The sequence below is a fragment of the Scyliorhinus canicula genome, chromosome 23, assembly GCF_902713615.1.
Source record: "Scyliorhinus canicula chromosome 23, sScyCan1.1, whole genome shotgun sequence".
Taxonomy (NCBI): Eukaryota; Metazoa; Chordata; class Chondrichthyes; order Carcharhiniformes; family Scyliorhinidae; genus Scyliorhinus; species Scyliorhinus canicula.
In genome coordinates this window covers 23,139,502-23,165,008 of record NC_052168.1, presented here as the reverse complement: position 1 = coordinate 23,165,008, position 25,507 = coordinate 23,139,502, and the positions used below count along the sequence as shown (strand labels likewise).

Below are 25,507 nucleotides of genomic sequence, written 5' to 3'. Positions count from 1 at the left end.
ATTCTTTCAGAGGGTCAGTACTGACTCGATGGGCCGAATGGCCTCCTTCTGCCCTGTGGGGATTCTATGAATCATCTTTCTCGTATATTCCTTTGATATTATCAATTAATCAAATTATTATTATCATTCTTCAATCGCCAATAAAATTATTGTTTTAACACAATACTCGTCACAATCTCTCGTTTCTGTTACGTCCAGTGATTGTCTCCGAACCGGAGTGACTCCTTACAACAGTCCAAGCATTATCCAATTGGGTAATGAGTCTCTTTGCTTTCCTATTGGTGTAGGTAGGTCAGCCACGTCAACACCGGTGATGCCAGACTAATGGCGGAAGCCTGGGGGCGATGAAACCTCCGGGAATATATTTAATCTCAGTTGGCAAATTCTGGCTGACTGGTTCCGTGGGATAGGAGGCCGTACGGCAGCCATCTTGTTGTGTCTCAGTACCCCGCCCTGATTGGCTGAGGTAGGATAATCGATGAGGTGCCTGTTCAGTCAATCGTCTGTGCTGAGCTTGGTTGGAGGTTCTTAGTCGTCCATGGGGCAGCAGGGTAGCATGGTGGTTAGCATAAATGCTTCACAGCTCCAGGGTCCCAGGTTCGATTCCCGGCTGGGTCACTGTCTGTGTGGAGTCTGCACGTCCTCCCCCTGTGTGCGTGGGTTTCCTCCGGGTGCTCCGGTTTCCTCCCACAGTCCAAAGATGCGCGGGTTAGGTGGATTGGCCATGCTAAATTGCCCGTAGTGTCCTAATAAAAGTAAGGTTAAGGGGGGGGGGTTGTTGGGTTACGGGTATAGGGTGGATACGTGGGGTTGAGTAGGGTGATCATGGCTCGGCACAACATCGAGGGCCGAAGGGTCTGTTCTGTGCTGTACTGTTCTATGTTCTATGTTCTATAGAATCCCTGCAGTGCAGCTGGAGGCCATTTGTCCCATCTAGTCTGTGCTGACCCTCTGAAAGAGCACCGTACCTAGCCACATGTCCCCGTAACCCAATACTCCATCTAATCTTTTGGAAACTCAGGGGCAATTTAGCGCGGTCAATCCACCTAACCTGCGCATCTTTGGAGTGTGGGAGGAAACCAGAGCACCCGGAGGAAACCCACGCAGACACGGGGAGAACGAGCAGACTCCGCACAGACCCAGCGGGGAATCGAACCTGCGACCCTGGCGCTGTGAGGTGGTCTGGTACCTTGTGATGTCGCTGGATTTGCAGTGCAGAGGCCCAGGCCAACGCTGCTGGGTTCAAACCCCACCAATCATTTGGGAAAGGCAACAGAGAAGGCCCATTGTAGCAAAGCTGCAGCATCAGCAGGAGGCAAAGGGAGGAAATGGGAGAGAGAGAAAGGCTCGTTTTCCAGCACGGGACATGGCCCCTTGCTCCTCGCTGCTGCCCTTTGCTGTGCTTCTCTGCTATCACCGCCCCGCTGCAGTTCACAGCAACAGAACCTATTATTATTTTTCCTCGCTTCTCTCCCAGGCTGCCAGACAATGACAGGAAATGTTCGCTCCCAGCCTCAGTTTCCTGTCCACGCAGAGCAGCCTTGTCCCACAGCTCGATGGACCGTCCACCGCCTGCAGTCTCCTCTCTCCTGACAACCAACAGCCAGGGTGGGTGGACTCCGCTGTGCCAGTGACACTGTGCGGCTTTACTGCCGGACAGGCATGGACCCTGGGGTGGACTCTCTGACTCGCTCTCCCTCCTCCGCGGTGAGTACAAAACATTTATTCTCTGGCGGTGACCAAAGGTCGTACAGCAGAAGGGACTCAACCTCGGGTCACTGTCTGTGCGGAGTCCGCACGTTCTCCCCGTGTCTGCGTGGGTTTCCTCCGGGTGCTCCGGTTTCCTCCCACACTCCAAATGCGTGCAGGTGATGCCAAATTGTCCCTTAGTGTCCAAAGATGTGCAGGTTAGGTGGATTGGAAGGGGCAGCACGGTGGCGTAGTGGGTTAGCCCTGCTGCCTCACGGTGCCGAGATCTTAGGTTCGATCCTGGCTCTGGGTCACTGTCCGTGTGGAGTTTGCACATTCTCCCCGTGTCTGCGTGGGTTTCACCCCCACAACCCAAAGATGTGCAGGGTAGGTGGATTGGCCACGCTAAATTGCCCCTTAATTACAAACAAAGATTTGGGTACTCTAAATTTATTAGGAAAAAAAACTAAGGTTAGGTGGATTGGCCATGCTAAATTGTCCCTTAGTGTCCAAACGATTAGGTGGGGTTACTGGGTTATGGGGATAGGGTGGAGGAGTGGGCTTAAGTAGGATGTCCTTAGGGATGGGCCAAATGGCCTCCTTCTGTACTGTAAATTCTATGTAGATTATATGTAGAGGCGCAATGGGGGAAGGTCGCTGTGTAAGACCTTTCAGCCATAGGGAACTGAGGATCTGGGAATTGTACAGAAGCCCCTAGAGCTGTACGCCAGACAAGGCGTGGCCACTGTGAATATCAGGAGTATTGAAATTGTATCGAGGCACCTCAGGGAGGGACAGACTGTATGGAGACAAGTTAAAATTTATTGCATTTCTCTATTTTTCAAGATGTAATATTTTGTAATGTATCTTTCCAAATGGTATGAATAAAGTATGCTTTTTGGAAAACAATTATCGAATTGTTACAGCACAGAGGGGGAAATTCAGCCCAGGAGTGGATGTTTCTGATTAGTAAGTTTGTGGACGACACAAAGGTTGGTGGAATTGCGGATAGCGATGAGGACTGTCAGAGGATACAGCAAGATTTAGATCGGTTGGAGACTTGGGCGGAGAGATGGCAGATGGAGTTTAATCTGGATAAATGTGAGGTAATGCATTTTGGAAGGTCTAATGCAGGTAGGGAATATACAGTGAATGGTAGAACCCTCAAGAGTATTGACAGTCAGAGAGATCTTGGTGTACAGGTCCACAGGTCACTGAAAGGGGCAACACAGGTGGAGAAGGTAGTCAAGAAGGCATACGGCATGCTTGCCTTCATTGGCCGGGGCATTGAGTATAAGAATTGGCAAGTCATGTTGCAGCTGTATAGAACCTTAGTTAGGCCACATTTGGAGTATCGTGTTCAATTCTGGTCGCCACACTACCAGACGGATGTGGAGGCTTTAGAGCGGGTGCAGAAGAGATTTACCAGGATGTTGCCTGGAATGGAGGGCATTAGCTATGAGGAGCGGTTGAATAAACTCGGTTTGTTCTCACTGGAACGACGGAGGTTGAGGGGCGACCTGACAGAGGTCTACAAAATTATGAGGGGCATAGACAGAGTGGATAGTCAGAGGCATTTCCCCAGAATAGATGGGTCAATTACTAGAGGGCATAGGTTTAAGGTGTGAGGGGCAAAGTTTAGAGGAGATGTTCGAGGGAAGTTTTTTACACAGAGGGTAGTGGGTGCCTGGAACTCGCTGCCGGAGGAGGTGGTGGAAGCAGGGACGATAGTGACATTTAAGGGGCATCTTGATAAATACATGAATAGGATGGGAATAGAATTTTTTTTTTATTTTACAGTGCAGAAGGAGGCCATTCGGCCCATCGAGTCTGCACTGGCTCTTGGAAAGAGCACCCTACCCAAGGTCAACACCTCCACCCTATCCCCCTAACCCAGTAACCCCACCCAACACTAAGGGCAATTTTGGACATTAAGGACAGTTTAGCATGGCCAATCCACCTAACCCGCACATCTTTGGACTGTGGGAGGAAACCGGAGCACCCGGAGGAAACCCACGCACACACGGGGAGGATGTGCAGACTCCGCACAGACAGTGACCCAAGCCGGGAATCGAACCTGGGACCCTGGCGCTGTGAAGCCACTGTGCTAACCACAATGCTACCGTGCTGCCCCAAGAATAGAGGAATAGAGGGATACGGACCCAGGAAGTGTAGAAGATTTTAGTTTAGACGGGCAGCATGGTCGGCACGGGCTTGGAGGGCCGAAGGGCCTGTTCCTGCGCTGCACTTTTCTTTGTTCTTTGTTTGTTTCAATTAGACCCTTGGGGTGAGGAAGTGGTGATGGGGGGGGGAGAGGGTGGGGAGGGAAAGTAAGTGACAACCGCGACTGATGACCACCAGGTGCCTGGTGACCGAGGGACAGGGCAGTGCTCAGCTGTGTCCTTCATGGTTGAGCACGGCAAGGAGGTCAGAGGTCAACTGCTGACCCCAGAGATGTACCCCAATGAGAGACATGGTGGGGAAATGGCTTTCATTTACGTTGAACAATCTCAGGGACCTAATAGCACGGCCTCCAGACAATGAATCATAGGAGGATAGAATCCCCCACGGCGTAGAAAGAGGCCATTCGGCCCATCGAGTCTACATCAACCCTCTGAAAGAGCACCCACTTAGGCCCACACCCCCACCCATTCCCTGTAAGCCCATCTAACCCCATGTGGGAGGAAACCGGAACACCCGGAGGAAACCCACGCAGACACGGGGAGAATGTGCAAACCACACGGTCACCCCAGGCTGGCATTGAGCCCAGTTCCCTGGAGCTGTGAGGCAGCAGTGCTAACCACTGTGCCGCCCTCTGTGACGACTGCCCCAAGCTTTAGGGCGCCCCTCAGCACGTAGTCCTGGCTTGTGCCAGCCTGCAACACTCGGTCAGGGACAACTCTTTGTCCTTGGAAAACCAACAGGCTTCGGGCAGATCAAAGAGAATCTTTCACCGAGTTGATGACCCTCCAGCAGCAGTTGATGTTTGTCTCGGAGTGCGTCCCTGGGAACAGCCCGTCGAGCACAGAGTCCTGCGTCCGCGGAGCTGCTCGGGGTGAACCTCGACAAACATCACCTCATCTCTCTCCAGGCCTTCTTTTCAAAGACACAGTCCACAAGGAGATGGGTAACGGTCTCTTCCTCACCACAGTCACCCCGAGGGCCACATGCGGATAGGGTGAGACTCCGGGCGTGTGGGAAGGATCTGACCGGGATGATCTTTATCACCACCAAACAAGCCAGGTCTTGGTGCTTGTTTGAAAGTTCTGGCGATGAGACATTCTGCCAAATGACCTTGTCAGTCTGCCCAGGGAACCATCCGTCTGGATCCACCATCTCCTCTTCCCGAAGGGCCTCAAGGACGTTATGCATCACTGCCCGATCAACATGTGGTCAAAGGCTTATCTACAGAAACCGATTCATGAGGGACAGACGGTAAAGCGGGGCCCAACTGCTTGGAGCTTTGCGACACATTCTGTAACCATCCCCATGATTCACATCCACTGCACCTTCTCTGGAGAACCCAATTTGACAGAAAGCAGTGTTTCAATCCAGGTCCTTTGCAGACCCACTGGATTGTCAATGTCTCTGTTTGCAGAGGTTGGGTCCCTGCGTCTGAATGTACGTCGCTTCGAGCAAGTGTAAATGAGGCATGTTATGAACTCAACTAAATATCCTCAACTGGTTGTTGCTATACCTATCAGCGCACTCAGGAGTGTTCAGTAAGTGCTGCCCAATTGTGGGTTTTTTTTTTAAATTTTAGAGTACCCAATTCATTTTTTCAAATTAAGGGGCAATTTAGCGTGGCCAATCCACCTACCCTGCACATAGAACATAGAACATAGAACATAGAACGATACAGCGCAGTACAGGCCCTTCGGCCCTCGATGTTGCACCGACATGGAAAAAAATACTAAAGGCCATCTAACCTACACTATGCCCTTATCATCCATATGCTTATCCAATAAATTTTTAAATGCCCTCAATGTTGGCGAGTTCACTACTGTTGCAGGTAGGGCATTCCACGGCCTCACCACTCTTTGCGTAAAAAACCTATCTCTGACCTCTGTCCTATATCTATTACCCCTCAATTTAAGGATATGTCCCCTCGTGCTAGCCACCTCCATCCGCGGGAGAAGGCTCTCACTGTCCACCCTATCTAACCCTCTGATCATTTTGTATGCCTCTATTAAGTCACCTCTTAACCTTCTTCTCTCTAACGAAAACAACCTCAAGTCCATCAGCCTTTCCTCATAAGATTTTCCCTCCATACCAGGCAACATCCTGGTAAATCTCCTCTGCACCCGTTCCAAAGCTTCCACGTCCTTCCTATAATGAGGCGACCAGAACTGTACGCAATACTCAATGTGGCCGTACTAGAGTTTTGTACAACTGCAACATGACCTCATGGCTCCGGAACTCAATCCCTCTACCAATAAAGGCCAACACACCATAGGCCTTCTTCACAACCCTATCAACCTGGGTGGCAACTTTCAGGGATCTATGTACATGGACACCGAGATCCCTCTGCTCATCCACACTACCAAGAATTTTACCATTAGCCAATATTCCGCATTCCTGTTATTCTTTCCAAAGTGAATCACCTCACACTTCTCCACATTAAACTCCATTTGCCACCTCTCAGCCCAGCTCTGCAGCTTATCTATGTCCCTCTGTAACCTACAACATCCTTCCGCACTGTCTACAACTCCACCGACTTTAGTGTCATCTGCAAATTTACTCACCCATCCTTCTGCGCCCTCCTCTAGGTCATTTATAAAAATGACAAACAGCAACGGCCCCAGAACAGATCCTTGTGGTACGCCACTCGTAACTGAACTCCATTCTGAACATTTCCCATCAACCACCACTCTCTGTCTTCTTTCAACTAGCCAATTTCTGATCCACATCTCTAAATCACCCTCAATCCCCAGCCTCCGTATTTTCTGCAATAGCCGACCGTGGGGAACCTTATCAAACGCTTTACTGAAATCCATATACACCACGTCAACTACTCTACCCTCGCCTACCTGTTCAGTCACCTTCTCAAAGAACTCGATAAGGTTTGTGAGGCATGACCTACCCTTCACAAAAGCATGCTGACTATCCCTAATCATATTATTCCTATCTAGATGATTATAAATCGTATCTTTTATAATCCTCTCCAAGACTTTACCCACCACATACGTTAGGCTCACCGGCCTATAGTTACCGGTGTTATCTCTACTCCCCTTCTTGAACAAAGGGGCCACATTTGTTATCCTCCAGTCCTCTGGCACTATTCCTGTAGCCAATGATGACCTAAAAATCAAAGCCAAAGGCTCAACAATCTCTTCCCTGGCTTCCCAGAGAATCCTAGGATAAATCCCATCAGGCCCCGGGGACTTATCTATTTTCACCTTGTCCAGAATTGCCAACACTTCTTCCCTACGCACCTCAATGCCATCTATCCTAATAGCCTGGGTCTCAGCATTCTCCTCCACAATATTATCTTTTTCCTGAGTGAATACTGACGAAAAGTATTCATTTAGTATCTCGCTTATCTCCTCAGCCTCCACACACAACTTCCCACCACTGTCCTTGACTGGCCCTACTCTTACCCTAGTCATTCTTTTATTCCTGACATACCTATAGAAAGCTTTTGGGTTTTTCTTGATCCTACCTGCCAAAGACTTCTCATGTCCCCTCCTTGCTCGTCTTAGCTCTCTCTTTAGATCCTTCCTCACTTCCCTGTAACTATCAAGTGCCCCAACTGAGACTTCACGCCTCATCTTCACATAGGCCTCCTTTTTCCTCTTAACAAGAGATTCCACTTCTTTGGTAAACCACGGTTCCCTCGCTCTACCCTTTCCTCCCTGTCTGACTGGTACGTACTGATCAAGAACACGCAATAGCTGTTCCTTGAACAAGCTCCACATATCCAGTGTGCCCAACCCTTGCAGCCTACTTCTCCAACCTACACATCCTAAGTCATGTCTAATGGCATCATAATTGCCCTTCCCCCAGCTATAACTCTTGCCCTGCGGGGTATACTTATCACTTTCCATCACTAATGTAAAGGTCACCGAATTGTGGTCACTGTTTCCAAAGTGTTCACCTACCTCCAGACCTAACACCTGGCCTGGTTCATTACCCAAAACCAAATCCAATGTGGCCTCACCTCTTGTTGGCCTGTCAACATATTGTGTCAGAAAACCCTCCTGCACACATTGTACAAAGAACGACCCATCCAATGTACTCGAACTATATCTTTTCCAGTCAATATTCGGAAAGTTAAAGTCTCCAATAACAACTACCCTGTTACTTTCGCTCTTTTCCAGAATCATCTTCGCCATCCTTTCCTCTACATCTCTAGAACTATTAGGTGGCCTATAGAAAACTCCCAGCAGGGTGACATCTCCTTTCCTGTTTCTAACTTCAGCCCATACTACCTCGGAAGAAGAGTCTCCATCTAGCATCCTTTCCGCCACCGTAATACTGTCCTTGACTAGCAGCGCCACACCTCCCCCTCTTTTGCCCCCTTCTCTGAGCTTACTAAAACACCTAAACCCCGGAACCTGCAACAACTATTCCTGTCCCTGCTCTATCCATGTCTCTGAAATGGCCACAACATCGAAGTCCCAGGTACCAACCCATGCTGCCAGTTCCCCTACCTTATTTCGTATACGCCTGGCATTGAAATAGACACACTTCAAACCACCTACCTGAACACTGGCACCCTCCTGCGAAGTCAAATCTGTGCTCCTGACCTCTATACTCTCAATCTCCCGTACCCCAAAACTACAATCCAGGTTCCCATGCCCCTGCTGAATTAGTTTAAACCCCCCCAAAGAGTACTAACAAATCTCCCCCCCAGGATATTGGTGCCCCTCAGGTTCAGATGTAGACCATCCTGTCTATAGAGGTCCCACCTTCCCCAGAAAGAGCCCCAGTTATCCAGAAATCTGAATCCCTCCCGCCTGCACCATCCCTGTAGCCACGTGTTTAATTGCTCTCTCTCCCTATTCCTCATCTCACTATCACGTGGCACGGGCAACAACCCAGAGATAACAACTCTGTTTGTTCTCGCTCTGAGCTTCCATCCTAGCTCCCTAAAGTCCTGCCTGACATCCTTGTCCCCTTTCCTATCTATGTCGTTAGTGCCAATGTGGACTACGACTTGGGGCTGCTCCCCTTCCCCCTTAAAGACCCGAAAAACACGATCCAAGACATCACGTACCCTTGCACCTGGGAGGCAACATACCAAACGTGAGTTTCTCTCGCTCCCAAAAAATCTCCTATCTGTGCCCCTGACTATTGAGTCCCCAATTACTAATGTTCTACTCCTTTCCCCCCTTCCCTTCTGAGCAACAGGGACAGACTCCGTGCTAGAGTCCCGTACCTCATGGCTTACCCCTGGTAAGTCGTCCCCCCCACAAGTATCCAAAACGGTATACTTGTTACTCAGGGGAACGACCGCAGGGGGTCCCTGCACTGACTGCTTCTTCCCAGTCCCTCTTACAGTTACCCATCTATCTCCAGTCTTTGGTGTAACTACTTCCCTGAAGCTCCTATCTATGACCACCTCTGCCTCCCGAATGATCCGAAGTTCATCCAACTCCAGCTCCAGTACCATAACTCGGTCTTGTAGGAGCTGGAGCTGGCTGCACTTCCTGCAGGTAAAATCAGCAGGGACACTAACGGCCGAGAAGGGCCGAGATCTCAGAAGTTGTGCGACTGCTCAACAGCAGAGGGACGGGGAGGAGCCAGGTCAGGGAGGGGTCTGAAAACGACAATGATGAGTTTACAAACGAGGCATTGCGGGGTCCATTTGTAGCTTAGCGATGGATGATACTCAGGAGATGGGAAGCAGAGATTTTCCTAAGCGCAGGAGAGTGGAAACGGGGCTCAGCCAAGTCAGCATTTGAACGGTGCCTGGAGTAACGAAGGAGAATTTGAAGAACAGCGAGGCACGGACAGAACATCTAGCCATTGTCCCATTGCTGATTTCGAAGGCGAATGGAGTTTTGTCCTTCATTGCGAGAGGGATGGAGTTTAAGACTAGGGAGGGTATGCTGCAATTGTATAAGGTGTTAGTGAGGCCACACCTGGAGTATCGTGTTCAGTTTTGGTCTCCTTACCTGAGAAAGGTAAGCACAGTAGCATAGTAGTTAGCACAATTGTTTCACAGCTCTAGGTCCCAGGTTCGATTCCCGGCTGGGTCACTGTCTGTGCGGAGTCTGCACGTTCTCCCCGTGTCTGCGTGGGTTTCCTCCGGGTGCTCTGGTTTCCTCCCACAGTCCAAAGACGTGCAGGTTAGGTGGATTGGCCATGATAAATTGCCCTTAGTGACCAAAAAGGTTAATTGGGGTTACTGGGTTAAGGGGATGGGGTGGAGTAGGTGTGTGCTTGAGTGGGGTGCTCTTTCCAAGGGCCGGTGCAGACTCGATGGGCCGAATGGCCTCCTTCTGCACTGTAAATTCAATGATAATTGTATGAAAGGATGTACTGGCGCTGGAGGGTGTGCAGAGGAGATTCACTAGGTTAATCCCAGAGCTGAAGGGGTTGGATTATGAGGAGAGGTTGAGTAGACTGGGACTGTACTCGTTGGAATTTAGAAGGATGCGGGGGGATCTTATAGAAACATTTAAAATTATGAAGGGAATAGATAGGATAGATGCGGGCAGGTTGTTTCCACTGGCGGGTGACAGCAGAACTAGGGGACATAGCCTCAAAATAAGGGGAAGTAGATTTAGGACTGAGTTTAGGAGGAACTTCTTCACCCAAAGGGTTGTGAATCTATGGAATTCCTTGCCCAGTGAAGCAGTTGAGGCTCCTTCATTAAATGTTTTCAAGATAAAGATAGATAGTTGATTTGAAGAATAAAGGAATTAAGGGTTATGATGTTTGGGCCGGAAAGTGGAGCTGAGTCCAAAAAAGATCAGCCATGATCTCATTGAATGGCGGAGCAGGCTCGAGGGGCCAGATGGCCGACTCCTGCTCCTGGTTCTTATGCCTCTTGTGGAATCTTGCTGTGCACAAAATGGCTGCTGCTTTTCCTACATTACACCTGTGCCTGCACTTCCTAAAGCACATCATTGGCGGCAAAATGCTTTGAAGATACCCGATGGCCATGAAAGGTGCTACATCAATGCAAGTCTTTCTTTCTGTCTGCGTAATGGGTGTAATTTCCTGAAGGGTTGAGACGATTGACTGGGACCAATGGAGGTTTCAGCAGCTGTGTGTTCCCGTTCAATGCTTGTTCATTGCCTCAATTGTTTGATACCTCACAAGGTTCAAAGTTGCTCGACTTCCTGTTGAATTCATCAGCGCCTCTCACCAGAGGTTAGTGTTAAAGTGTGGAAAGAAAACAGCAGGAAAACCTGAGGCGCACGCTGTGCGTCTCTGATAAGGGAATCCTGCCTGGAATTGTGCAGATGTCAGCTCCTCTCAAATCACTTCCGACATCAATTTCCTGACGCTTTTGAGTTCAATGTGTCAATGTGCTCCTTTGCAAGCCAGATGTTTTAGTTGGCCCACTGCTCTTTGCAATAGAGAGCAGAAGTTATTGTTTTAAAGTGTCACAGTCGGCGATGTTATGGGTCTGGATCACCACCCTGACTTTGGTTAAGATTCCGGATGAGAACCCAACTATTTGCACTTGGCAAAAGTGTGAGGGAACGTTACTGCAACACAGGAGCGATAGCACTGACCAGGTAGCAGTGGCGCCGTGGGTTAGCCCTGCTGCCTCATGGCGCCGAGGTCCCAGGTTCGAATCCCGCCCCTGGGTCACTGTCCGTGTGGAGTTTGCACATTCTCCCCGTGTCTGCGTGGGGTTTCACCCCCACAACCCAAAGATGTGTGGGGTAGGCCGATTGGCCACACTAAATTGCCCCTTAATTGGAAAACTATAAACTCAAAAAAAAATTTTTTTTGAAGCACTGACCAGATAGCTTTTATATTAAAACAAACTTTCATTTGAACATAGAATTAAACACATTGGCAACCAAGAAAGAGCTTTACAGTTAACAGGTACGACATCTTAACTTGCTTCCTGAAAATGAAATTCGCTTATTGTCACGAGTAGGCTTCAATGAAGTTACTGTGAAAAGCCCCTAGTCGCCACATTCCGGCGCCTGTCCGGGGAGGCTGGTACGGGAATCGAACCGTGCTGCTGGCCTGCTTGGTCTGCTTTAAAAGCCAGCGATTTATCCCAGTGAGCTAAACCAGCCCCATTCCTGAAATCTGCCTCTACATTCCAATAAAGTAAACCCATGTATAAAGTTAACAACCAGGTTTTACTTGCTTATCTTGGTGCAGAGTCCTTGGGTTTTTTTTTAGGAACAAGCTGAAAACCTTCTGCTCAGCCGAGAGCCCTGGAAGCAACTCCTTTGTCCAGACGCACCATAAAATACGACAATTTCTTATGTTGATAAGAAAAGTGACGGGAAAAGTAGCGGTGAAGCTGTCGGCCTCAATAGCGGCCTCCTCCCCCGTATCATGAGGAACTCTGGAAAAACATATACAAGAGGTGGGCCCCATGATGCCCAGCTGGTGGGGTGGGCTCAGCCGCCAACTTAGATTTTTGTAAAGTTCAGCGGGAATCCCCCTTACATCACTGCCACCTGCCACCCCCCCCCCCCCCCACACCCCCAGGACAATTGTGACGAGACTTCCCTCGGACTGATGACATGAGACACATCAACTCCAACCTTCCAGAACGCCTTGATCCATTGCAATTCACCTACCGCCACAACATGTCCACAGCAGATGGTACCTCCCTGGCTCCGTACTCATCCCTGGAGCATCTCGACAACAGGGACACCTACATCAGACTCCTGGTCATTGACTACAGCTCCGCCTTCAACACCATAAACCCAGCCGAGCCCACATCTAAACTCCAAAACCTCGGTCTTGGCTCCTCCCTCTGCAAATGGATCCTCGATTTCCTGGCTCACAGACCACAACCTGTGAGGTTAAACAACCTCCTCCATGATAGTCCTCAATACCGGGGCCCCGCATGGTTGTGTACTTAGCCCCCTACTATAGTCCCTATACACACACAACTGTGTGAAAAATACAGCTCCAACTCCATCTACAAGTTTGCTGACGACAGGGCCATTGTGGGTCGGATCTCAAATAACGACGAGTCCGAATACAGGAGGGAGATAGAGAACCTGGTGGAGTGGTCTAGCGACAACAATCTCTCCCTCAATGCCAGCAAAACTAAAGAGCTGGTCATCGACTTCAGGAAGCAAAGTACTGTACACACCCCTGTCAGCATCAACGGGGCCGAGGTGGAGATGGTTAGCAGTTTCAAATTCCTAGGTGCACATCACCAACGCTCTGTCCTGGTCCACTCACGTCGACGCTACCACCAAGAAAGCACAACAGCTTATACCTCCCCAGGAAATTAAGGAAATTCAGCATGTCCACAATGATTCTTACCAATTTTTACACATGCATCGTAGAAGGCATCCTAGAGAATCATAGAATTACAATATCATAGAATCCCTACAGTGCAGAAGGAGGCCATTCGGCCCATCGAGTCTGCAACAGCCCACTGAAAGGGTGCCCTATCTCTGTAACCCTAGCCTCACCTAACATGCATATTCTTGGAACCAACAATTCTACGGACACGTGTTTGTAAGATTAGAATAGCGGTTTTAATATACTCACAACAGAGCCAGCCGGTTAGTCATTGAACTTTCAGTGAACTGGCCGGCTGACCCTGTGGCACTGATCTTTATACAGCAGCTCCAGGGGGTGGAGTCCTGGGCGGAACCAAGGGAGAAGCCCCGTACAATTCTCGGCGCATTCCCAGAGCTACTCCCCCTGGTGGTCAGGTAGTGCAACTGCGCTTACAATATAGACACATGTATATACAGATTATAATCCGGTGTGAATCACATTCACCACACATATGTTTGGCCAATCCACCTAATCTGCACGTTTTTGGACTGAGTGAGGAAACCGGAGCACCCGGAGGAAATTCACGCAGACACGGGGAGAACGTGCAGATTCTGCACAGACAGTGACCCAGCCGGAATCGAACCCGGGTCTCTGGCACTAACCACTAACCAATGTGCCTCCGTGCCGATTGCAGAGATAGGGAGGAGCGAGGCCATAAAGGGTTTTGAAGACAAGGATGGGAATTGTGAAGTTAAGACGTTGCTAGGCCGGGAGGCAACGTAGGTCGGGAAACAGAGTTTTAAAAGACCTCAAGTAACAACAACAATTTCTATTTGTATAGCGGCCTGGAATCTCCCAAGGAGTTACAGGTCAGTGTCATCGAACACGAACTGCCACCAAGTCGCGTAAGGAGGTTTTAGGACAGGCCGTCAGATATTTGGTCAGAGGGCGGGGTTTAGGTACATGGTAAAGCTGGGGACATGAGGGTTGCTGCAGCTGGGGACATGAGGGTTGCTGCAGCTGGGGAAATGAGGGTTGAGGCGGCTGGGGAAATGAGGGTTGAGGCAGCTGGGGACATGAGGGTTGAGGCAGCTGGGGACATGAGGGTTGAGGCAGCTGGGGAAATGAGGGATGAGGCAGCTGGGGAAATGAGGGTTGAGGCAGCTGGGGAAATGAGGGATGAGGCAGCTGGGGAAATGAGGGTTGCTGCAGCTGGGGAAATGAGGGTTGAGGCAGCTGGGGAAATGAGGGTTGAGGCAGCTGGGGAAATGAGGGTTGCTGCAGCTGGGCAAATGAGGGTTGCTGCAGCTGGGGAAATGAGGGTTGCTGCAGCTGGGGACATGAGGGTTGAGGCAGCTGGGGAAATGAGGGTTGCTGCAGCTGGGGAAATGAGGGTTGAGGCGGCTGGGGAAATGAGGGTTGAGGCAGCTGGGGAAATGAGTGTTGAGGCGGCTGGGGAAATGAGGATTGAGGCAGCTGGGGAAATGAGTGTTGAGGCAGCTGGGGAAATGAGGATTGAGGCAGCTGGGGAAATGAGGGTTGAGGCAGCTGGGGAAATGAGGGTTGAGGCAGCTGGGGAAATGAGGGTTGAGGCAGCTGGGGAAATGAGGGTTGAGGCAGCTGGGGAAATGAGGGTTGAGGCGGCTGGGGAAATGAGGGTTGAGGCAGCTGGGGAAATGAGGGTTGAGGCAGCTGGGGAAATGAGGGTTGAGGCAGCTGGGGAAATGAGGGTTGAGGCGGCTGGGGAAATGAGTGTTGAGGCGGCTGGGGACATAACTGCTGATGGTCGAGTGAACGAAGCGGAGAATGGAGCAGGAGGCAGAGATGGAGGAATAGAGTCCTTGTGTTCGGGGTTGAATAGGATAGAATCCCTATAGTGCAGAAGGAGGCCATTCAGCCCATCGAGTCTGGACAACCCTCTGAAAGAGAACCCTACCTACCCTAACCCTAACCCTTGCCCTATCCCCATAACCCCATCTAACCTTTGGACACTAAGGGACAATTTAGCACGGCCAATCCGCCTAACCTGCGCAGCTTGGGACTGTGGGAGGAAACCGGAGCACCCGGAGGAAACCCACGCAGACACGGGGAGAACGTGCAAACTCTGCACAGACAGTGACCCAAGGTCAGAATTGAACCCGGGTCCCTGGTGCTGTGAGGCAGTAGTGCTAACCACCTGGGTGCAATAAAAACCTGATCGCTTCCTTTACAGGTACAAACGGGAAAAATGTCCACCTGCGTAAAGTCCTTTGCCACAACGATGGGGCTTTGTTGCTTGTGAGATGACTGCTATATCCTAATATGCGATCAACAGTGCTCAACTAGCTATTATCTTGTTTACACAGAACATGCCATTCTTTGGGATCCTCCTGTGCTCGGTGACCCTGATGCAGCGCTGTACCCTGGCAGTGAACTCAGTTTCCCTTTCAGCGGACATCCAGTGTCCAAACGGCTGTGTGTGCCAACTGTACCATCGCATCAACTGTGCCAACATCAGCCTTGGTGACCTTCCCACTCAGCTACCCGAGGTCACCACGGAGCTGCAGTTCACCGCTGGTCACCTGCCCATCATCCCGGCGGATTCCTTCCTCAACCTGAGCCACCTGATGGCTCTGCACCTGAGCGGCAACAACATCCGGCAGGTCAAGCCGGGTGCCTTCAATGGACTGAGCCAGCTGCAGTATCTCCATCTCAACAACAACAGCATTGAGGCGCTGGAGATTGGGGTTTTCAGGGAGGTAACCACTGTGACGTACCTACACCTGGAAAACAACCTCATCGCCAACTTAATGCCAGGTAGCCAAAGCTCTTTTACCCATCAAGCATTTTGCCTAGCAAGGTTGTAAGGAATAGTTAACTGCGTGCGTGCACAACCCGAGGCATTTTTTTGGAAAATATTTTATTGAGGCATCTATAATTTCGACAATTTTAAACATCAAATTTCAACAAAACAGTGACACAGCGCAACATAACCAACAAACTCCCCCGGGCACAAACCCCAGCCAACATGGCTGACACAGTGTCACCTTCCCCAGCCCACCCTCTAGAACATAGAACATAGAACAGTACAGCACAGAACAGGCCCTTCGGCCCTCAATGTTGTGCCGAGCAATGATCACCCTACTCAAACCCACGTATCCACCCTATACCCGTAACCCAACAACCACCCCCTTAACCTTACTTTTAGGACACTACGGGCAATTTAGCCTGGCCAATCCACCTAACCCGCACATCTTTGGACTGTGGGAGGAAACCGGAGCACCCGGAGGAAACCCACGCACACACGGGGAGGACGTGCAGACTCCGCACAGACAGTGACCCAAGCCGGGAATCGAACCTGGGACCCTGGAGCTGTGAAGCATTTATGCTAACCACCATGCTACCGTGCTGCCATAAAATCACTTATTGTAGGCTTCAAATGAAGTTACTGTGAAAAGCCCCTAGTCACCACATTCTGCCGCCTGTTCGGGGAGGCTGGTGCGGGAATTGAACCTGCGCTGCTGGCCTGCCTTGAAACTCTGATGGTTCTCCTGCCCTTACTCATCTCTCCCACTCCCCCCCCCCCCCCCCCCCCCCCGAACGGCTGCCACCTCCGATCAAACCCCTGCAATGACCCCCTCAAGGCAAATTTAATTTTCTCCAGTCTGAGAAAGCCGGCCATGTCTCTGACCCACGCCCCCTGACTTTGGGGGTTCCAAGTCCCTCCATCCTAGTAAGATCTGTTCACCGGGTCACCAGGGAGGCAAAGGCCAGGCCGTCGGCCTCTTTCACCCCCTGGGCACCCGGGTCTTCCGACACGCCAAACATCGCCACCTCTGGTCTGGGCACTGTGGTGATATGCATCACTGTAAATACACAAGGGGTTAATGTAAATGCACTACAACTAAATAAACACTAGAGGGAGCACCAGAGACGTGCAGACATACAGCTAATGAACACATAGAATTGGGCACGGCCAATGGGCAGTCAAGATACCCAGAGGTGACACTACCACAAGGGGGCATTACACAACCCATATATAAGGACAGGGCACACATGCTCTGCCTCTTTCCACAGGCGACACTTAAAGAGTAGGACAGTAGGTCAGATCAGAAGCATCACACCCACCACGTGGCTTAGAGCAGACTGGTTAGTTAGACTGAGTTAATATAGCAAGATTAGCAGGAGAGTCGAACTCACAGAGAACTGTGCTAATGGTTCAATAAATCACATTGAACTGACTTCAAAGTCTGGAGTATCTTTTGGTCAAAGCTGCATCGAGTTGCAGCCTGTGTTATCCCAGAGTGCATAACACAACAGCCCCCACCCTCAGCTTTAATACTTCTGACATGACGTCAGAAAACCCCTGCCAGAAACCCCCTCAGCTTCGGAGATGCCCAAAACATATGGAAATAGTTCGCAGGACCCCCTCCCGCACAGCACCCACACCTATCCTCCCAACTCCTCAAAGAACCCGCCCACCCGGGACACCGTCATGTGTGGCCTGTGGACCACCTTAACCTGGATCTGGCTGAACCTGACGCACGATGAGGATGTATTAACTCTCCTCTGGTCTCCTCCCATAACCCCGCCTCCAAATCCCAATCCAGCTCTTCCTCCCACTTTCTCTTCACCTCCACTATCGGGGCTCCGTCCCGCTCCATCAGCTCCTTATAGATCTGGGAGACCTTCCCCTCTCCTACTCCTGTTCCCGACACCACCTTATCCTGCAGTTCCCGGTACGGGAAGGTGGAAACCTGTCTCAAAATCCCTCACTTGGAAATACCGGAACCCATTGCCGCCTGGCAACGCAAACTCCTCCGGGAAACCCTCATCAATAAACAGGTCTCCAAATCCCTCGATCCCCGTCCGCTGCCGCCTCCGGAACCACCCATCCGGCCCCCCCCCCCTGGAGCGAACCGGTGATTATCACAGATCGGTGCCCACAACGGCGCCCCCTCCAACCCCGTGTGCTGCCGCCATTGCCCCCACACCCTCAGAGCTGCCACGGCCCCCCCAGGCCTGTGGAGTACCGAGCCGGCGACAAGGGCATAGGTACCGTTAACAGCGCCCCTAAACCCGTGCCCCCTACGTGACGCCGCCTCCACCCACTCCCACACCGACCCCCCCCCCCTCCCCCCCCCCCCTCCCCCCTCCACCACCACCCACTTCCTGACCATCGCAATATTCGCCGCCCAGGAGTAATTAATAAAATTCGGAAGAGCCCCCATCCCTCGCAGCCCCCCCTCCCCCATCCCTCGCAGCCCCCCCTCCTCCCCATCCCTCGCAGCCCCCCCTCCCCATCCCTCGCAGCCCCCCTCCCCCACCCCTCGCAGCCCCCCCTCCCCCCCCCCTCGCCGCCCCCCCTCCCCATCCCTCGCAGCCCCCCCTCCCCCACCCCTCGCAGCCCCCCACCCCACCCCTCACAGCCCCCCTCCCCCACCCCTCGCAGCCTCCCCCTCCCCCATCCCTCGCAGCCCCCCCTCCCCCACCCCTCGCAGCCCCCCCTCCCCCATCCCTCGCAGCCCCCCCTCCCCATCCCTCGCAGCCCCCCCTCCTCCCCATCCCTCGCAGCCCCCCCTCCCCATCCCTCGCAGCCCCCCCCCTCCCCCATCCCTCGCAGCCCCCCCCTCCCCCACCCCTCGCAGCCCCCCCTCCCCCACCCCTCGCAGCCCCCCCTCCCCCACCCCTCTCAGCCCCCACTCCCCCCCCCCTCGCAGCCCCCCTCCCCCACCCCTCGCAGCCCCCCCTCCCCCACCCCTCGCAGCCCCCCCCCTCCCCCACCACTCGCACGCACCCCCCCCCCCTCCCTCCAGCAGCACCTTCTTAACCCACCCACACAAATCCCGAGATCACTGGTCACTAAACGCCTCCCCTTCACAAACCCCGTCTGGCCCTTCCCTATTATCCCTGGTTTGCAGTCTTCGATCCTCGTGGCTAGGATCGCTGCCAGTAGCTTGGCATTTACATTTAACAGGGAGATCGGCCTGTTTGACCCACAGTTTTTCGAGGCCTTATCTCGCCTTAAAATGAGGGAGATCGATGCCTGTGACAACGTGGGGTGGGGGGGGGGGGGGGGGGGGGAGCAATCCCAACTCCTTTGCTTCATTGAAGGCTCTCACCAACAGGGGTCCCAAAAACCCCGAAAACTTCTTGTAAAATTCCACTGGGTACCCGTCCGGCCCCGGGGCCTTACCTGATTCCATCGCCTCCAGCTCCTCCATTACTTCTACAAGCCCAATTGGGGCCCCCCACCAGCTCCTCACCAACCATCGGGAACTCCAACCCTCCCAGAAACCGTCTCATCCCCTCTTCCCCGGCTGGGGGTTCCGACTCGTACAATTAACCATAAAAGTCTCTAAACCCCCCCCCCCCCCCCCCCCCCCCCACTGGGTCCAGGACAGTATTCCCACCTGTGACCTTCACTTTCCCAATCTCTCCCGCTGCCTCTTGCTTCCTCATCTGGTGCCCTGACATCCTGCTCGCTCTCTCCCCATACTCGTACACCGCCCCCCTCTCACCCGTCTCAACTGCCCTATCGGCCTTCCCCGTAGATAACAGCTCGAATTCCATTTGCAATCTCTGCCGTTCCTTTAGCAGCCCTTCCGATGCATCTCTCCTGTCCACCTGCAGGATTTCTCCCACTAGCCTTTCTACCTCCACCCGCTCCGCCTTCTCCCTGCCTGCCCAAATCAAAATAAACTCTCCCCTGACCACTGCCTTTAATGCCTAAGATTGGTGGAGTTGCAGATAGCGAGGAGGACTGTCAGCGAAGGGGCTGTTTAGCTCACTGGGCTAAATCGCTGGCTTTGAAAGCAGACCAAGGCAAGCCAGCAGCAATTCCCGTAACAGCCTCCCCGAACAGGTGCCGGAATGTGGCGACTAGGGGCTTTTCACAGTAACTTCATTTGAAGTCTACTCGTGACAATAAGCGATTTTCATTTCATTTCATTTCAGATTACAACAAAATATAGATAGATTGGAGAGTTGGGCAGAGAAATGGCAGATGGAGTTCAATCCAGGCAAATGCGAGGTGATGCATTTTGGAAGATCCAATTCAAGAGCGGACTATATGGTCAATGGAAGGGTCCTGGGGAAAATTGATGTACAGAGAGATCCGGGAGTTCAGGTCCATTGTACCCTGAAGGTGGCAACACAGGTGGATAGAGTGGTCAAGAAGGCATACAGCATGCTTGCCTTCATCGGACGGGGTATTGAGTACAAGAGTCGGCAGGTCATGTTACAGTTGTATAGGACTTTGGTTAGGCCACATTTGGAATACTGCGTGCAGTTCTGGTCGCCACATTACCAGAAGGATGTGGATGCCTTGGAGAGGGTGCAGAGGAGGTTCACCAGGATGTTGCCTGGTATGGAGGGTGCTAGCTATGAAGAAAGGTTGAGTAGATTAGGATTGTTTTCGTTGGAAAGACGGAGGTTGAGGGGGACCTGATTGAGGTCTACAAAATTATGAGAGGTATGGACAGGGTGGATAGCAACAAGCTTTTTCCAAGAGTGGGGGTGTCAGTTACAAAGGGGTCACGTTTCAAGGTGAGAGGGGGAAAGTTTAAGGGAGATGTGCGTGGAAAGTTTTTTACGCAGAGGGTGGTGGGTGCCTGGAACGCTTTACCAGCGGAGGTGGTAGAGGCGGGTACGATAGCATCATTTAAGAGGCATCTAGGCGGGTATATGAATGGGTGGGGAACAGAGAGAAGTAGACCTTGGAAAATAGGAGACAGGTTTAGATAAAGGATCTGGATCGGCGGAGTCTGGGAGGGCCGAAGGGCCTGTTCCTGTGCTGTAATTTTCTTTGTTCTTTGTTCCCAGACCGTCCCTTTCGTAACCACCCCCGTGTCATTAATCTCTACATATCCCCGGCTTTCCTCAGCCGCTCGCACACGGCACCCTCCCCTCACAGTCCCACATCCAGCCTTCATTGTGGGGGCTGGGGGCCCCCCTTGCTCACTCGTAAATCCACCAGGTGGGGGGGGGGGGGCATGGTCCAACACCACTATTGCCGAATATTCAGCATCCACCGCCCCTGCCAACAACGTCTTATCAAACACGAAGAGATCTATTCAGGAATACACCTTATGCACGTGGGAGTAAAACAAAAATTCTGTTGCCCTCAGCCTCCCAAATCTCCACGGATCCACCGCCCCCCCCAATGTGCTCCATGAACCCCCGAAGCTCCTTATCTGCAGCCGACATCCTTCCCGGCCTCGAGCTCGACCGGTCCAGTCTCGGATCCAGGACCACATTAAAGGTCCCCCCCCCCCTATAATCAGAGTCCAGGGGCCGGATTCTCCCCTACCTGGCGGGGCGGGGGGTCCCGGCGGGATGGAGTGGCCTGAACCACTCCGGCATCGGGCTGCCCCAAAGGTGTGGATGTGTCCATACCTAACCTTGAGGGGCTAGGCCCGCACCGGAGTGGTTGGCGCCCCGCGCATGAGCCGGAGCGTCAGTGGCTACTGACGTCAATCCTGTGCATGCGCAGAGGAGGGGGTCTCTTCCGCCCCCGCCATGGTGAAGACCATGGCGAAGGCGGAAGGAAAAGAGTGCCCCCCACGGCACAGGCCCGCCCCCCCGCCGGCGGGACTGGCATGACAGCGGCGGGACTTCGGCCCATTGCGGGCCGGAGAATCGCCGGGGGGGGGGGAGGCCCGCTGACAGGCGCGGCGCGATTCCCACCTCCGCTGAATCTCTGGTGCCGGAGACTTCGGGAGACGGCGGGGGCAAGATTCACGCCGGCCCCCCGGCGATCCTCCTACCCGGCGGGGGATCAGAGAATCCCCTCTGTAATGAACTCCAATTGGCTTTATTGGTTGGCCAATTGGAGTATGAGCTCCCTCAATGATAGCTCATTGAGGGGGGCCCATATAATCACCTGTGTAGGCTTTGTGAGCCAGTCTTAAGTTGACTGGACTGCTAGCAGCACTGTTTGTAGCTGCTCCTGTAATATCGTTATTGTAAATAAATATTGGTGTGGTGACGGAACTCCTGCCTCCCGTGGATTACGACACCGCCCCAGGTCAGAAATCCTCCCCAGTACCCACCTCATCAATTCCTCATCGTCCCAGTTTGGGACATAGATGTTTACTGACACCACCGGCATCTCCTCCAGTTTCCCGCTTACCACAGCGGACCTTCCCCCAGAGTCAGTCACTATATTTCCCACCTCGAACGTTACCCGCTTATTGACTAAAATCGCTCTTGGAACCAACAATTCTACGGACACGTGCTTGTAGGATTAGAATAGCAGTTTTAATATACTCACAACAGAGCCAGCCGGCTAGCCATTGAACTTTCGGCGAACTGGCCGGCTGACCATGTGGCACTGATCTTTTTTTTTTTAAATAATTTTTATTGAAAGAGTTTTTCCATACAGACATTTACCCCTACTAATTTTTAAATTATTTACAACACAATCCCTCTAGGCAAATGTCCCTCCCTCGCCCGCCCTCTCGCGCGCACCAGTCCTCCTCCCCCCCCCCCCCCCCCCGGCAACCTTAACAACCAAGGCAGCCTACAGTTTCAGACATGAGCAGCAAGCAGGCTTGCCCGCGTTACAGTCGTGCGTGTCCCCCCACGACCCTTGCTGCCCCCCCCTCCCCTCCCCCCCCCTCCCCCCCCCCCCCCCCCCCCCCCCCCCCCCCCCCCGGGTTGCTGCTGCCACGACCCCGAACGTCTATCTCTGATCTAAAAAGTCAAGGAAAGGTTGCCACCCGCCTGGCGAATCCCTGTACCGACCCTCTCAGGGCAAATTTGATCCTTTCTAGCTGAATATAGCTAGCCATATCGTTAATCCAAGTTTCAACGCTTGGAGGCCTCGCGTCCTTCCATTGAATTAATATCCTTCGTCGAGCCACTAGGGACGCAAAGGCCAGTATTCCGGCCTCCCTAGCCTCCTGTACCCCCGGTTCTACCCCGACCCCAAAGATCGCAAGCCCCCATCCTGGTTTGACCCTGGACCCCACCACCTTCGACACCGTCCTTGCCACCCCCTTCCAGAACCCTTCCAGCACCGGACATGCCCAGAACATATGCACATGGTTCGCTGGGCTTCCCAGACATCTGACACACCTGTCCTCACCCCCAAAGAACCGGCTCATCCTTGTCCCCGTCATGTGAGCTCTATGCAGCACCTTAAATTGAATGAGGCTCAGCCTCGCACACGAGGAGGAAGAATTGACCTTCTCCAGTGCATCCGCCCACGTCCCGTCTTCTATCTGCTCTCCCAGCTCCCCTTCCCACTTGGCTTTCAGCTCCTCCCCTGATGCTTCTTCCGCCTCCTGCATTATCTTGTAGATGTCTGATATCTTCCCCCCTCCGACCCAGACCCCCGAGAGCACCCTATCACTCGCCCCCTTACTGGGGAGCAGGGGAAACCCCTCCACCTGCCGCCTAGCAAATGCCTTCACTTGTAGATATCTGAACATGTTTCCCGGGGGGAGCTCAAACTTCTCCTCCAGCCCTCCCAGGCTCGCAAACCTCCCCTCTATAAACAGGTCCTTCAGCTGCCGTATGCCCACCCTGTACCAGCTCTGAAATCCCCCGTCGATGTTCCCCGGGATGAATCTATGGTTCCCTCTTATTGGCGCCGCCAACAGACCTCCCATTTCCCCCCTATGTCGCCTCCACTGCCCCATATCTTGAGGGTGGCCGCCACCACCGGGCTCGTGGTGTACCTCGTGGGGGGGAGCGGCCATGGTGCCGTTACTAGGGCCCCCAGGCTTGTGTTGCCACAGGACGCCCTCTCCATTCGTTTCCAAGCTGCCCCCTCCCCTTCCATCATCCACTTGCGCACCATTGACACATTTGCCGCCCAGTAGTACCCCGAAAGATTGGGTAGTGCCAGCCCTCCACTGTCCCTACTCCGCTCCAAAAAGACCCTCCTCACCCTTGGGGTGCCATGCGCCCACACGTAGCTCATGATGCTACTCGTCACCTTTTGAAGAAGGCCCTAGGGAGGAAGATGGGCAAGCACTGAAATAAAAACAAGAACCTTGGGAGGACCGTCATTTTGATTGACTGCACCCTCCCCGCCAGCGACAGCGGTACCATGTCCCACCTCTTAAACTCCTCCTCCATCTGTTCCACCAGCCTGGAAAAGTTCAACTTGTGGAGGGTCCCCCAGTTCCTTGCCACCTGCACCCCTAAGTACCTAAAGCTCTTTCCTGCTCGCTTGAAGGGGAGTCTCCCAATACCCTCTCCCTGGTCCCCCGGGTGTATCACAAAAACCTCGCTTTTGCCCAAATTTAATTTGTACCCCGAAAAGTCCCCAAACTCTGCTAATAGTTCCATTATCTCCGGCATTCCCCCTTCTGGGTCTGCCACGTACAGCAGTAGATCATCCGCATACAGCGATACTCGATGTTCCTCCCCTCCCCTAGTCAGTCCTCTCCACCCCCCTGAACCCCTCAGTGCCATCGCCAACGGTTCAATCGCCAGTGCGAACAGTAGGGGGGATAGGGGACATCCCTGCCTGGTCCCTCGGTGGAGCCCGAAATACTCCGACCTCCTCCCGTTTGTCACTACACTCGCCGTCGGGGCCGAGTAGAGCAACTTCACCCACTTAATAAACCCTTCCCCAAACCCAAACCGTTTCAACGTCTCCCACAGGTACTCCCACTCCACCCTATCGAATGCCTTCTCCGCGTCCAGCGCTACCACTATCTCAGCCTCCCCCTCCACTGCCGGCATCATAATTACATTCAGCAATCTCCGCACGTTCGTGTTGAGCTGCCGCCCCTTCACGAACCCCGTCTGGTCCTCATGGATTACCCCTGGCACACAATCCTCTATTCTAGCTGCCAGGATCTTTGCCAGCAACTTGGCATCCACGTTCAGAAGCGAGATAGGCCTGTAGGACCCGCACTGCACGGGGTCTTTATCCCGCTTCAATATCAGGGAGATCAGAGCCTGCGACATTGTCGGGGGCAGAACCCCCCCCCTGTGGCACTGATCTTTATACAGCAGCTCCAGGGGGAGGAGTCCTGGGCGGAACCAGTACAATTCTCGAGCATTCCCAGAGCTACTCCCCCCCCCCTGGTGGTCAGATAGTGCAACTGCACTTACAATATAGACACATGTATATACAGATTATAATCCGGTGTGAATCACATTCACCGCAATCGCCACCCCCTTCGTTTTAGAATCCAATCCCGAATGAAATACTTGCCCAACCCATCTCTTCCTCAGCCTATTCTGGTCCCCACCTTCAGGTGTGTCTCTTGTAGCCTGGCCACATCCGCCTCCAATCGTTTTAACACACGGACCCTCTTGACGGGCCCATTCAACCCTCGCATGTTCCACGTGACCAGCCTGAACCCTCCACAGGAGAACTGGCAGACAAAGGTTTACTTGGCAACCCATCCACCAACTTTAACACTCACTCCCTCCACCACCGACGCACAGTGGCAGCCGTGTGTACCATTTCCAAGATGCACTC

General features: G+C 52.7%; 1 protein-coding gene across 1 annotated transcript; it reads left to right on the top strand.

Moving 5' to 3' along the window:
• The first annotated feature begins 1,596 nt into the window (after positions 1 to 1,596).
• On the top strand, positions 1,597 to 15,926 carry LOC119956639 (chondroadherin-like). Its single transcript, XM_038783978.1, has 2 exons — positions 1,597 to 1,707; positions 15,426 to 15,926. Exons 1-2 carry the CDS (start codon positions 1,663 to 1,665, stop codon positions 15,924 to 15,926), a joined length of 546 nt encoding a protein of 181 aa, XP_038639906.1. The 5' UTR covers positions 1,597 to 1,662.
• The last annotated feature ends 9,581 nt before the right edge of the window (positions 15,927 to 25,507 follow it).

Bases quoted from the DNA above. Each gene is read 5' to 3' on its own strand.
- LOC119956639 (XM_038783978.1), top strand. From the start codon at position 1,663: ATGGACCCTGGGGTGGACTCTCTGACTCGCTCTCCCTCCTCCGCG. The intron at 1,708-15,425 runs GTGAGTACAAAA...TTGTTTACACAG, and splicing joins CTCGCTCTCCCTCCTCCGCG to AACATGCCATTCTTTGGGAT.